This window comes from Montipora capricornis, chromosome 14, assembly GCF_036669925.1.
Source record: "Montipora capricornis isolate CH-2021 chromosome 14, ASM3666992v2, whole genome shotgun sequence".
Classification (NCBI taxonomy): domain Eukaryota; kingdom Metazoa; phylum Cnidaria; class Anthozoa; order Scleractinia; family Acroporidae; genus Montipora; species Montipora capricornis.
This window is the reverse complement of record NC_090896.1, coordinates 15,474,259-15,486,758: the sequence shown is the minus strand read 5'-3', so window position 1 is coordinate 15,486,758 and position 12,500 is coordinate 15,474,259. Positions and strand designations below refer to the sequence as shown.

The 12,500-nt window shown below is 40.4% G+C and overlaps 1 protein-coding gene across 1 annotated transcript in view; it reads right to left on the bottom strand.

Annotated features, from left to right (window-relative positions):
- Positions 1–12,500, bottom strand: part of LOC138032152 (ATP-binding cassette sub-family C member 4-like) — an 18,621-nt gene that overhangs the window by 1,379 nt on the left and 4,742 nt on the right. The window contains exons 4-7 of the mRNA XM_068879759.1: positions 6,792–8,140; positions 3,401–3,971; positions 2,131–2,267; positions 1–979 (exon numbers count right to left, since the gene is read on the bottom strand). The exon at positions 1–979 is cut by the window's left edge and continues 1,379 nt beyond it. Of these exons, the coding sequence (XP_068735860.1) occupies positions 75–979; positions 2,131–2,267; positions 3,401–3,971; positions 6,792–8,140 (2,962 nt within the window). The 3' untranslated portion in view covers positions 1–74. The remainder of the gene's footprint in view (positions 980–2,130; positions 2,268–3,400; positions 3,972–6,791; positions 8,141–12,500) is intronic.

Genomic DNA, 12,500 nt, shown 5'->3' with positions numbered 1-12,500 from the left:
TTGTGAATCTCTGTAAGTTGAACTGGGATTCTTTTTTAATTTTACGATTAAGTCACGATCACTCCCTTCTTTTATCATTTGGCAGTTTTCACAACGTTAGCTAGAATACCACCCTCTCTACCCACAAGTGAATCGAATGTACCAAATTCAGCTACACCCCCGTCCCTCATAACTAATATCATGTCACAATTTTTGATTGTATCCAACCGATGGGCAATAGTTATTACAGTACAGTTCTTTAATTTGGTGTTCACAGTGTTCCAGACTGTTGTCTCTGTTGTTGGATCAACATGGGCTGTCGGCTCATCCAAAATGACAATTCTATTATTCTGCAATAGAGTGCGTGCTAAACAAACGAGTTGTCTTTCCCCGACACTTAAATTAGCCCCCCTCTCTAGCAACTCGAATTCCAGCTTTCCGTTCAGGCTTGCTACAAACGATTTGAGTTGCACATCTTCAAGTGCTGCCCATAAATGATCATCCTCATATCGGTTCATGGGATCAATATTGCGTCTCAGTGATCCGCTGAACAGAACAGGAACTTGGCTAAGAACAGAAATAGATCGTCTGGACTCCTGGAGGTTAATGTCGTTTATTCTCACTCCGTCGACAATAACGTCACCCTGAGCATCGGGCATGCGTAGAAGAGCTGCAACGAGAGATGACTTGCCTGCCCCAGTCCTCCCAACAATTCCAATCTTGGATTTTCCCAGAATTCTAAAATTTAAATCCCTTAAGACCTTGGGTCCGCCCTCATAATAAGTCAGAGTGACATCGTTAAACGCTACATGTCCATCACCTGGCCAGCAAGTGGGTGGAAGAACCTTTGTTTTGTATCCTGGCTCGGGCTCCAGTTGTGTGTAGGTAATTACCCGCTCCACGGATGTCATTAAGTTCTCCACGTCCGAAAACTGCCGAACTGCATACTGTATAGAATCCAAAGTCTCCATTACATATGATAAGGAAAGTCCAGCAATCGCTAAAATGGAGACAAAAGCGTTATCTCGATCTGTCGAATGGCGCTAACTAATTCTCTCGGCCAAAATTGTTTGCGAGCTCTCTGTAACAAAACTATGTGCTTTGCCATGGTGCAAACTTTAAGAAAATCTCCCAAAAATTATAGAAACGTTAGTTTGTAAGACGTCCAAGTGATAAGTGAAGCTTGTACTGTAAAGTGCCTTTAACTCCCATTTTTTATCCAGATATTTACACTATGCCGAGACAAATGTTGAAGAAATAAATGAGACCCCGTTGCTGTCATGAACTAAATACAACTTTTCCCTTTTTCCCAAATCCAAAAGATTTAAGGAGGCTCGAAATAGTTTCTCCTTTTTTCAAACAAATAAACATAATCTTTTTTTAAATACAGTTAGGGTAATCATATCAAGACAAAATTTGCCATGGATATTAAGTACCCATCATAGATTTCTCACATTACATTTTGCTCCAAAATAATGTTACCGTGGCAACGATATAAGCAATTTCTTTGAGCCTTAAAATCAAGATATATTATCTTTTTTAAAAAAAACGGGACTGTGAAACCTTCCCATTCAGCGTTACCAGATAATGTTGGAAATAATCTCTAAAATATTTAAAATTGAACAAAATCTGTAGGTCAGCTGCAGTTTTTCAGAAAAATAAGTTTTTTTGAAATGTGTCGCTAATTTCTTTTTTCACCTACAGCATTTTTTTTTTATTTGAAATACAAACGTTTTAAATTAATCTAAGCTAACATGCAAAAAATGAAAAAAATTCACCGTCCGGAAGCAGAGATATAAGCGAGTAAAGTTGCAAAATCAGGAAAAATTTGGGCTACAAGATCGGCATTTACGCATGCATCACCCGCTTATTCTAGTGCAAGCGCGAGTAAAGCTACAGGCCAACACAAACGGATTTAAGTGACCATTAAACCATGTGTTTACAATTTTCGTAGTTTTCGTGAATAGGAGACGTCTATTTATATTCCATATGTTTAGGAATTAGAAGAAAGGTGAGCGAAATTAGCAATATTTGTTTATTTCTGATGACCCATTTTGAATCATGAGCTGACACAAGCAGTTTTTAGAATTGCGTGTGTGGCTTACGCGCGCACGCTCAGCTGCTAATTTCATTTTTTATCAATCTACTTACCTGGGTCTATTGAGAATCCCACCGTAGCGAGACCCACACATGTTATAAAGGGAACACAAAGGAGATCAACACGAAGACCAAACCAACGCGTGCTTTCAAATACCATGTAAAATGCTTGGTTGTGCAAGTCTTGATGCCTGAAATGAATGAATGAAGTTATACCGCAATCAGTGCTTGACGTGTGATTGGAGTAATTTAATTAATTTAATAAGAGTTCCAAATACATTACATTCTAATGGATGCCTAAAACAGAATTCTAGATCCCCTACTATGGGCCGCCGTAAGATACAATTACGTAAAATTAAAAACTATACAAATACTATAAATGATAATGTAACTCCTTAAAAATATTACTATAAGAAAACCAGGCCAACACAAAACTTCTTATAATAAAATACAAGAAAATTCTCACGAAAACTTGACAATGAATTTGACTCCCTAATATTAAGGGAGATAAATTATTCCATAGATGACAAGTGCGTATAAAGTGCGAATTTTTAAACACTTCTGTCCTTCTAAAAGGGACATTGAGTGTCAGGTAGTTGATGTCACGTAGTGACTTTCCGCAAGAGCGAAACGACACATAGGTTAAAGACATAAATTCTTAAGACTCAAAGAAATATAGTAGATCACGTACTTCTCCACGATATCGTAAAGGTAGTAAGTTTAACCTGTAAGCCCTCATATTATGAAAGATCACTTCCAATGATAAATCTAGTTGCTCTCCGCTGAGTTTGTTCCAATTTGTCAATATTTCTCTGAGTAAAGGGAGACCATGCTATACTAGCATACTCCAAACGGGATATAACCCAAGTTATAGAAAGCAATTTCTTAGTTTTAGTGTCGGGTAGATCTCTACATTTTCAATTAAGTAAGTTAAGCATTCTTTGAGCTTTAAATGTAACATAATCGATATCACCATTCCAGCTCAAATTATGACTAACGAGGATGCCAAGATCTTTCTCTACATTCACACGCTCTAACCTAATTCCTCCAAGGAAGTGATCCCTATCAAGTACCGACTAGATACGAGCCATCTGAGCTCAGCACCTTAAATTTTGAGGTATTAAATTCCATTCCCCAGATACAGGACCATTTGAACAGCTCACTCAAATCGTCCTGTAGCTTATCACCTTAGAATCATAAGCACAGAGGGGAAGAGATGTGTCCTTGTAATTGCTGATTACACTTCAACTTCAACAACACTGAAATGATGGACTGCATTTATGAAACAAAATATGTATTTATGGGAATCGGAGGAGATGCTCACTTGTAGAACTGTTCAATGAACTTGGCCTCCATTCCTCTCGTACGAATGGTGTCCAAACCAGTCATGGTCTCTGAAAAATGCGAAAACACAGGACTCCGACAAATCGACTCTAACCTCTTCAGCTCTCGAGAGGTCTTAAGATAGTATCTTCCAAAAAGTGAAAATGCCACTATTGTGGGAAAGAAGACAAATAACAACCAAGGATTTGCAACGACTGGTAAGAGTACAGCCGAAATGGCAAAGAGGATGTCTTGAATACACATGATGAAGGTCTGCGGAAGCTGTTCGTCCATGCACCCAACATCCCTTGAAAACCGGTTTAATATTCTACCAGTTGGATTTGTGTCGAAAAAAGAAAGTTGGGCGTGTAACGTGGCCTCCACCATTCTATCATGCAAGCGCTGGGAGGATCTAAGCAATACGAAGAAAACGAGGAACAGGCGGATAGTTGTGAGGACAAGTGATGCTGCAGTCGCACTGGCGTAAATGACCATATTATCCATCTTTTGTTGCTGTTCCAAAGTTCTCTTCGACAAATAAGACAACCATACATCTGGAAAGATGACAGCGGCTGAAAAGCAGAAAAACAAAACAAAATAACAACATGATCACATCTCAACGATCAAATGTATATCGTTGACACTTTTAGCACCGCAAAATAAGGCACGGAGCACTCTATGAGATACGCAACTTATCTATTGTAGTCCAAGTTGACTAGTTATGCAAGAAATGCACCTTTCCCTTGAGAGAGATCAAGGAAACAAAAAACGGAGTAGAAAAAAAATCAGGTATCCTCCATGTACAATTCCTTATATGCCCCTCTCGATATAAACAACACCCAGCATGGCTTAGTTTTTAAATGATCTTGGTTAAGTCATTTATATGTGTTGCAGGTCAAATCCCGCCTCAGGTTGAATCCGTTTTTACTTATGTTTAATTGGTGATCTGCAGCTGTCAACTGCCAAAAAAAGGATTGAAAACACCTATACCTTCCTTTGCTCTGTCTTACGCATCTCAAGACATCTTCTTAATGTTTCTTATCTAATCCATTCACGGCTCAACATTAAAACATACTAAGGGAACAAAGACTGAATTGTAAGATGCACTTACCCGTACTAGCTACTCGACCTCGGACCCTCCAGGTCTATTGTCCTGTCCTGTGTCTTCACCACCACACCATGATGACGAAAATGCTCCACCCAACAGAGTTCTTTTCATCGCTTATACTTTTGTATAAAGAGTTATAAAGGATATCATATCCATACCGGTCTAATAACCAAAACAAATCCTAACCTGAACCCAATTTTTCTCTAGGCTTAATTTACTAGGCTCCAAAAAAAGTTTCTTCAGTTTATCTGAGTGCATATTCAACCAAGGTAAAATGAGGAACACTAATTTAACCGGGGAAAAGACGGATTCAACCTGAGACCCGATTTTACCTGAAAAATCTGTATCTATCATAAATGTGATTCTTTTTTTTTTTTTTTTGGATTTTTATTGGCACAAATTTGAAGAACTTTCACAAGTCCATTTTCATAGTTTTTCACTAGTTTTATTAAGTGTTCCCAATTGTACTGGCAATGGAAATGACTTTTTGTGTATTAATGTTGCCGGTAAGATCCGTTCTCAGGTTGAATCCGTTTCTACCTAGGTTAAATTAGTGATCCTCATTTTACCTAGGTTGAATATTAAAGCAGCTATTAACCCCCCAAAAAGGACTGAAAACACCACCTTCCCCGTCTTACGCATCTCATCACATCTTCTTAATGTTCTATATCATCTTATCAGTTTTTGTACTCGTACACTTATCAACATTACAACATAGTAAGGGATGTAAGAACTGTACCATGCACTCACTGGTACTCGAACTCGGACCCTCCAGATCTGTAGTTCTGTGTTTTCACCATTACGCAACAACGACGAAACATGCTCAGCCCAACACAGTTTCAATATGGACTTTTGTATAATAAGTCAAGTGATATCCGTGTTTATTATATGGCTCTGTCTCACGAGGACTGGGAACTACGAAATTCACGTATTTGATTGGCTAAAATCGATATTGACCGCGGTCTAGATTTTCCCATCTAGACCGGCATCTAGACGGGTAATGTTTTGCAGTGAAAAGATGCAAACTAAAATGCAAAAATATTGAGTATTTTCTTCTAGCAATATTTATTTATGGAAGTGCCAAACAGCATGATGACAGAAGAGAGGATGACAAGCAAACTTTGACAGAATTAAGTTCAGCTCATCGCCACTCATCGCCGCTCGCAAGCAAAATGTCAGTTAGTACAAACCATTTACATTAAACGAATTAAATTGTTCTTGTTTGGCCATATAATAAACATTATTAACCGAGCTAGGTCGGTCTGTATGGGAGAATCTTGACCTCGGTCGCTGGTACAGACCTCACTGCGTTCGGTCTGTACTGGCGACCTCGGTCAAGATTCTCCCATACAGACCTCTCGCTCGGTTAATAAGAACTAAATAATAACCAAACTAATCCTAACCTGACCCTAATTTTTTCTAGGCTTAACTTAGGCTCCAAAATGTTTCTACAATTCACCAGTGACTGTGCATATTCAACCTAGGTAATATAAAATGAGGATCACCAATTTAACCTAGGTTAAAACGGATTCAACCTGAGAATGAATTTTACAGGCAACATATTATTTGCATACCCTCTGTTTGGAAAATAACGCTGGGAGAACATAGTAATATGTAGGAAGAAGAAATCGTCCTCCCATAACCAGGGGCACCCAACGACCAATTTGTTGTAAAATGTATTATTATACCCCAGTTAATGAAAATAAATGTTATTAAGGCATTTTCAGGTGTTTTTCAGTGTTGCTGGGAAAACATTATCTGTTCCTTTTTCCCAGCAAGACACACAAGAAATTTCCCAGCCAGCTAGATAAAATTGGTTGGTTTCCCAGCCAGCTGATCAAATTTATTTCCCAGCCAGGAATTCCGCGCGCTTTCAAATCCCTCGATCCAAAAGCGACAAAACCGGGACAAAAGAGGTTTTTTCCGCAAGCGCAATCACTCTGACCAGCCGTCGTATGTTTGTGGCTACTCTCTGGGAGAGGGAAGGGGTTCTTTTTTTTTTTTTTTTTTAGTCGTTCTCAGTCTTCAGAGTTTCTACAGCCAGCTCGGGTTGAAATGCTAGAAAAAGTCAGTAATTCCCAGGCAAAACCTCTATCAATAACAAAATTTCCCAGCCAGCTCATGGAAACACCTGTATTTTTGCCAGCCAGCAAGATTCCTCTGGGGAACAGATAATGTGAGGAACAGATTCGTTGGGTGCCCCCTGCATAACTTTCCATCCCAAGCCTTCTGACAGTTAAATTAAGGCATGAAATAAAATCCAGGTAAAATAAAAATAACTTACGTTGAATGAGAATAAACAAAGCAATCAACATAACAACAAGAACTGGATGTATTCCGCTTGTGAAATAGTCCCAGTAAAGCGGAAAAGACACATTTCCAATCCTGCGATCCTCGGCGGGAATCTCCATCCCCCTTGATTTGTCAGGAGATGACTGATTAACAAGTGGATCTGGCTCGGCCTGATATCGGTCGAGGGAAGAATCTGAAATGATGCTCCCTTTATGCTTTGGTCCATCTTGTTGTGGTCTCCTCTTTTCCAGTACTCGACCATTGTCCAAAAAGATTATTTCATCTGCTTCTTCCGAATATCTGGGATCATGAGACACTAAAACTCGAATTTTGTCACCAAGCACGCCAAGGATGCATTTCTTAAATATCTGATCACCCACGTTTGGGTCAACAGCGCTAAGTGGGTCGTCAAGGACGTAAACATCAGCACAGGAATAAACAGCTCGAGCCAGACTTACACGAGCCTTCTGTCCACCACTTAGGACAACTCCTCTCTCACCCACAATCGTCTCATGTTTGTCGGGAAATAGCTCAATATCTTCTTTCAGGGCGCAAGCTTCGACAACAGTTGAATACCAGTCAAAGTCGTCAGGCTCACTAAACAAAATGTTTTCCTTGATAGTTCCAGAGAACACCCACGGTACTTGGGTAACATACGCGAGCGTTCCTGGGAAGTGTACAGTTCCACTAGACGGTTTAACCTCCCCTGCAATCGCAGAGAGGAGGGTAGATTTTCCACTCCCGACACGACCACAAACAACGGTAAGTGTATTTCTACTTGACACGAAACTAACATCGTAGAGGATAAAGTTTTTCTCTCCTTCATTTATGTTGTAAGTTAGATTTGAAACGAGTAAAGCGTCTTCAGCATCTTCAGGGAATATCACCAGCTCCATATCTTTAACTGCAGGAATAATTTTGGCTGTTTCTCCGTCTAGCCTTTTGCTTTCAGAAGAGAAAAGTTTCTTCTTTCTTCCAAAAGTGTTTCTTGAATGGTGATTACTGTTCAATGTGGTATCGCCCTCTGACGAACTCTTGGAATTGTAAAAACCCTCTTGGGACGGATTCAACTCGTTTAATAGTAAAAACTCCTCTATCCTACGGAGTGACACTATAGCTTCATACGCTATTTGGAGGCCATTTCCCAATTTAACCGAAAGATGAAATTTCAACAGCTTCATAAAGGAAAGCAGGATAAACGCGTTTTCTGGAGTAAGTTCCCAACTGTCCAGCACCAGACACAGAACGGATAAAAAAACTGCTAGCGAAGGTGAAGATGATATGATTGCTTCAACAGTTGACACGAGAAAATACTTCTGACGAATCTTGCTGATTTCTTGCCTAAAATCGAAAAAAAAACATAAAAAGCAAGGTGAACACACCGTAACACTATCCGGTGTGGCCAACACATCACACATACGCCCAACCAATTCAATCGGTAATTGGCAGCCATTAACCGCTTTTTTTGTGAAAAATACACACTCCCTTATTCACAAGACAAAAAAAGCACCCATTCGCAGTCATCGTAATCAGAAATAAATACAGCAAATAACTCAAACTAAAACAAAAATTCCAAAACAGTTACAAGAAAAAGACATCAAAGATCGCTTGGAAGGCACAGGACTCGGGCGGGTCGTTCTTCATGCAGGCGGACCCTCGATCTCTGACACTTTAGCTGGAGCTCGCTTCGTAGCTTTCTTGACAGGAACATCAGATTACAGCTTCCTACAAAACCTACGCTGAACCCAATAAACAGAATGAGTCATATACTCATGAGAATCAGCACTCAAACCATTCTTCGCTATCCCAAACAAAAGCAGCAACTTGATTGCAAGACATGCAAACGACATCAAACCGAGACAGTTCACATAGAGCAGAAAGAAGACATGGATCAATCTTACCACGATGAGTACCAACCGGAGACCTTAAAACAGGAACAGTACACAAAGAAGATTCCCGATCAGAAGTAACAGCAGACGAAGCAATAGGCGATGTAGGGACAGCAGAAGAAGGAATATCAGAAGATACACCAAAGACAGCAACAGGAAAAGGAACATCAGGAACAGAAGAAGGAGAATCACACGAAGTAAGAACATCAGTGACGGAAACAGCGACAGGAACAAAAGACGGAACAGGAACATCAGGGACGGAAATATCAGAAACAGCAGGACGAGAGAGGGGAAGGAGTAACAGCCGACGCAACAACCACCCCATCCTCAGACATCAACTCTAAAAGTTTCTCTTCGACTCCCTCGGAGTCCTCAAAAGAGGCCTAATTACTGGGTTGCCAGTATGGTAATCCCAGGCGGAAAATGAGTAATATTTCGTCGTTTTATTTCCCGCGTCGGTAAAAGTCTTGCCTGTCACTCCCCTGCTAAGTGGTGTGTTTGTGCATAGAGTCTTCTGTGCGTATTTTGTTAGGTTTGATCTAGGGTCTGGGGTAATGCGTAGATTTCCCTGGTGCACAAAGGAGAACATTCAATTAACCTGCAATGGCGTCGAAAGTCATTGTAACGCGAATGGCGTTTTAGTGCATCTTTAAACTAAAATGTACCCTTATGGAGCTCAAGAATGGAAAGCCAATTGGATAAACAAGACAAGCGGTGAAAAATAAATATCTGGAATCTTCAAAGCGACGAGTAATGGTCTTCGACAACAATTTCATTTTTCGCCGTTTGATATCAAGTGAGCGGCTTTTTTCTAATATGGTAATAACTTGGTATTATATACAACACTGAAATCAAATGGAATTTTTTTTTATGGATTTAACAAACATTGAAGGAATCGAACGCCTTGAATGCATCACAGTGCTAAGTGTTGTGTTTAAAAGGGTTGACAGGTCTACACGGCTCCTTTGTACGTGGTCTGGTTTCTGTTGCCTTTGTCATAATTTTGCTCTCTTGAGTACATAGTTGAATGGACGCCACTTTTAGGCGGTTCCTGTAGGATTCATTTAGCAATGATTTTTGCCCTATGAGGCTTTACATTTGAATCTCTATACTGCTGTGTGATACGTTTTCTTCCAAGAAAATATTTGGTCGCGAAAATAATGTTTTTAGTTTCTTGGTGTTGATTTTCTCAGCAGTAATGTGAATGTGACCTAGGCTCGACCGATATTTTTATTTGCGGTAGAAGCGAGTGATCTTCTGGTTTTAAAGGTTTGACCCGGGACGAGTTCATTTTGTTTTTGAACGCCTGTTACATTGTGCCCTGTATCAATGAAATATCTCATGTTTTCTTAAATTGTTTCCCTCGTTCTTCTGACTTCTTCAGCGTGTTTTGGTTTGTGCCCATGGTCAGAAACTATCTTACTTGAACTTCTGGAGTTAATTCGTTCTCGTCGATGCTCTTTTGATATTTGATGGTGATATCTTTAAGTCACTCCTTTGTCGAGGCAAGTAAGCAGGTCTGTTGGAAGCGTGCTTGAATTTCAACAAAATAAATAATTACTGGGTTGTCAGTATGGTAATCCCAGTCGGAAAATGAGTAAGTAATATTCTTTATTGTTCATCATTTGACACAGATGCTTCGCTGTTTTGCGAGTAAACACGCAGCAGTAACTTGATCAAGGCGCCCGCTGAATTCGTTGCCACTTTCGATTTTGCGATTTACTTGTGCAGCCAAAAGTACAATAACAAAATTCAACTTAGCAAAAATCTGAAAAAATGTTTTTCACTGATGGTAACTTTTTATATTTGGCTTCAAAATTAATGTTGTTTTCATCGGGCTGCCATGCGGGAGGTCCTGAGTTCGACTCCGGCCGGACCAACACTCAGGGTCTTAAAATAACTGAGGAGAAAGTGCTGCCTTTTTAATTACATCTGCAAACTTTCAAGTCTTCTCGGATAAGGACTATAAACCGTAGGCCCCGTCTCACAACCCTTTAATGTTCACAACCCAGTGGGACGTAAAAGAACCCACAAACTATTCGTAAAGAGTAGGGCATGGAGCTCCCGGTGTTGTGGTTAGGCCTCATTTCATTCATTCATGTGCTGGGTGAGTTCGCTAATGGACCGATAGCGCCTGCCAGCGGCGCCTATATATGCTGATGTCCGATCTTTCCCATAGATCCCTTGCTTGTAAAGCGCATTTGAATATGTTAATACAAAAAGCGCAATATGAATTCATTATCATTACCATTACCATTCATGTCGTAAATTTTCTTGCTGATGGCAAAATTTTATTGGCGATCGACCGTCCTGAAAACTTCCTCCTGCTCTTACCAAAAACTGTGTATCAATATTTATTTACTTTTGCATCAATATTTGTCTTGCATAAAGCAAGCTAACAAAATCTGTACCATACTTAGTATTTTTGAGCGTTACAAAGTGGTATATTATTCAGGTCACACATCCAGACACTAACCGCGCCGGACAAGGGGTAAGTTCAGTGAACTTTTGTATTACAAAGCTGTCGGACGCTCAGAGTGCACGTTTAAACTTGTGGTGCAAAGAAGTTTTGAGGGAACCTGAAAATGATCATCATGTCAGCCTAGAAGCCAATGTTTTTCGATTCTCTTTTATTTTCTTCAATCTTTCTGGGTTTAGTAATTTGCTAGTAACCACATGTCTTCTCAGGGGGCTATTCACCTAAGACTTCTACCATGGAACTACAATGATATACAATACCAAAACAATATCGTGTACTACAGAGGCTTTGCACGGCAGATGGCAGGAACAATAGACTTTTTTTCCTATGGGAAGAAATGTTCTTTCTTACGCAAAACATTTTCAATGTTCTTGCCATGCAACATGGCTGCCGTGCAAAACCGCTATTAGAGCTACATATTACGCAAAGACAACTTGAATCTCCTGGAAGACAGTTGACAATATGGAATAAGGCCCTGTGTTACTGCACTACCACACGTACTCAAGCGTGCCAATTTTTTATGAAGATGACAGGATTTTTTCGTTCTGACAAATTATTATTAGGCTGGTAGCCAGGTTTTTAACCTCAGAAAAAGATTTGTTTTGTCGTATTAACCTGTGAGCCAAGGGGACTCTGCTGGCACGACTTCTGGGTGACCCCTTAAACGGTCTTCATGATCCCTGGCTTGAAAAAATTGCCTGGAACACTACAGTTCAATGCCAGCCAACTCAGTCCCTTCTGATTTTTGAGTAACACGTCACGGTACTTAGTGTACGCTCATGGAGCGTCTAATTGGGAGGAGGAATATGATCAGGACTGCTGTCATCCTCAGTTACTCGTACACTGGAAGTCAGGACCTCTGCATCTGGGTAAAGCCAGCCTGCACCCCAGAGCCATGTGACCAGACTGATGACAGCGCCGGCGCAAGCCAGAGAGAGGGAAAACAGAGCGGTTTTACGACATATGACGTAGTAGACGGGCGTGCGAGCCCACCAGACACGGTAGTATCCTGATCCAAAGCAATCTCAACGACACGATTACCATTATGAAGAGAAGGAAAAATTGGCGAAAGTGTTCTAAGAGAACCGACAAAACGTCTCCATAGGATGTAGGAGAATATTTGCCGTAGGGTTCTTATAGCCACAAATTGGCTATTTGAACCTTAAGGCGACTGCCTACACCTGGTGCTAACATGAATGCACCAATTAGAGACGCTTTTGCTTGTTCTTCACGAAAACCAATGAGAGGGCACTTTTTTCAGGGATCCCCAGAGGTCTTCTCTCCCTCAGACAAACGAAGAGCTCTGGGGTCGAGATTGGGTTGGTGTTACGGT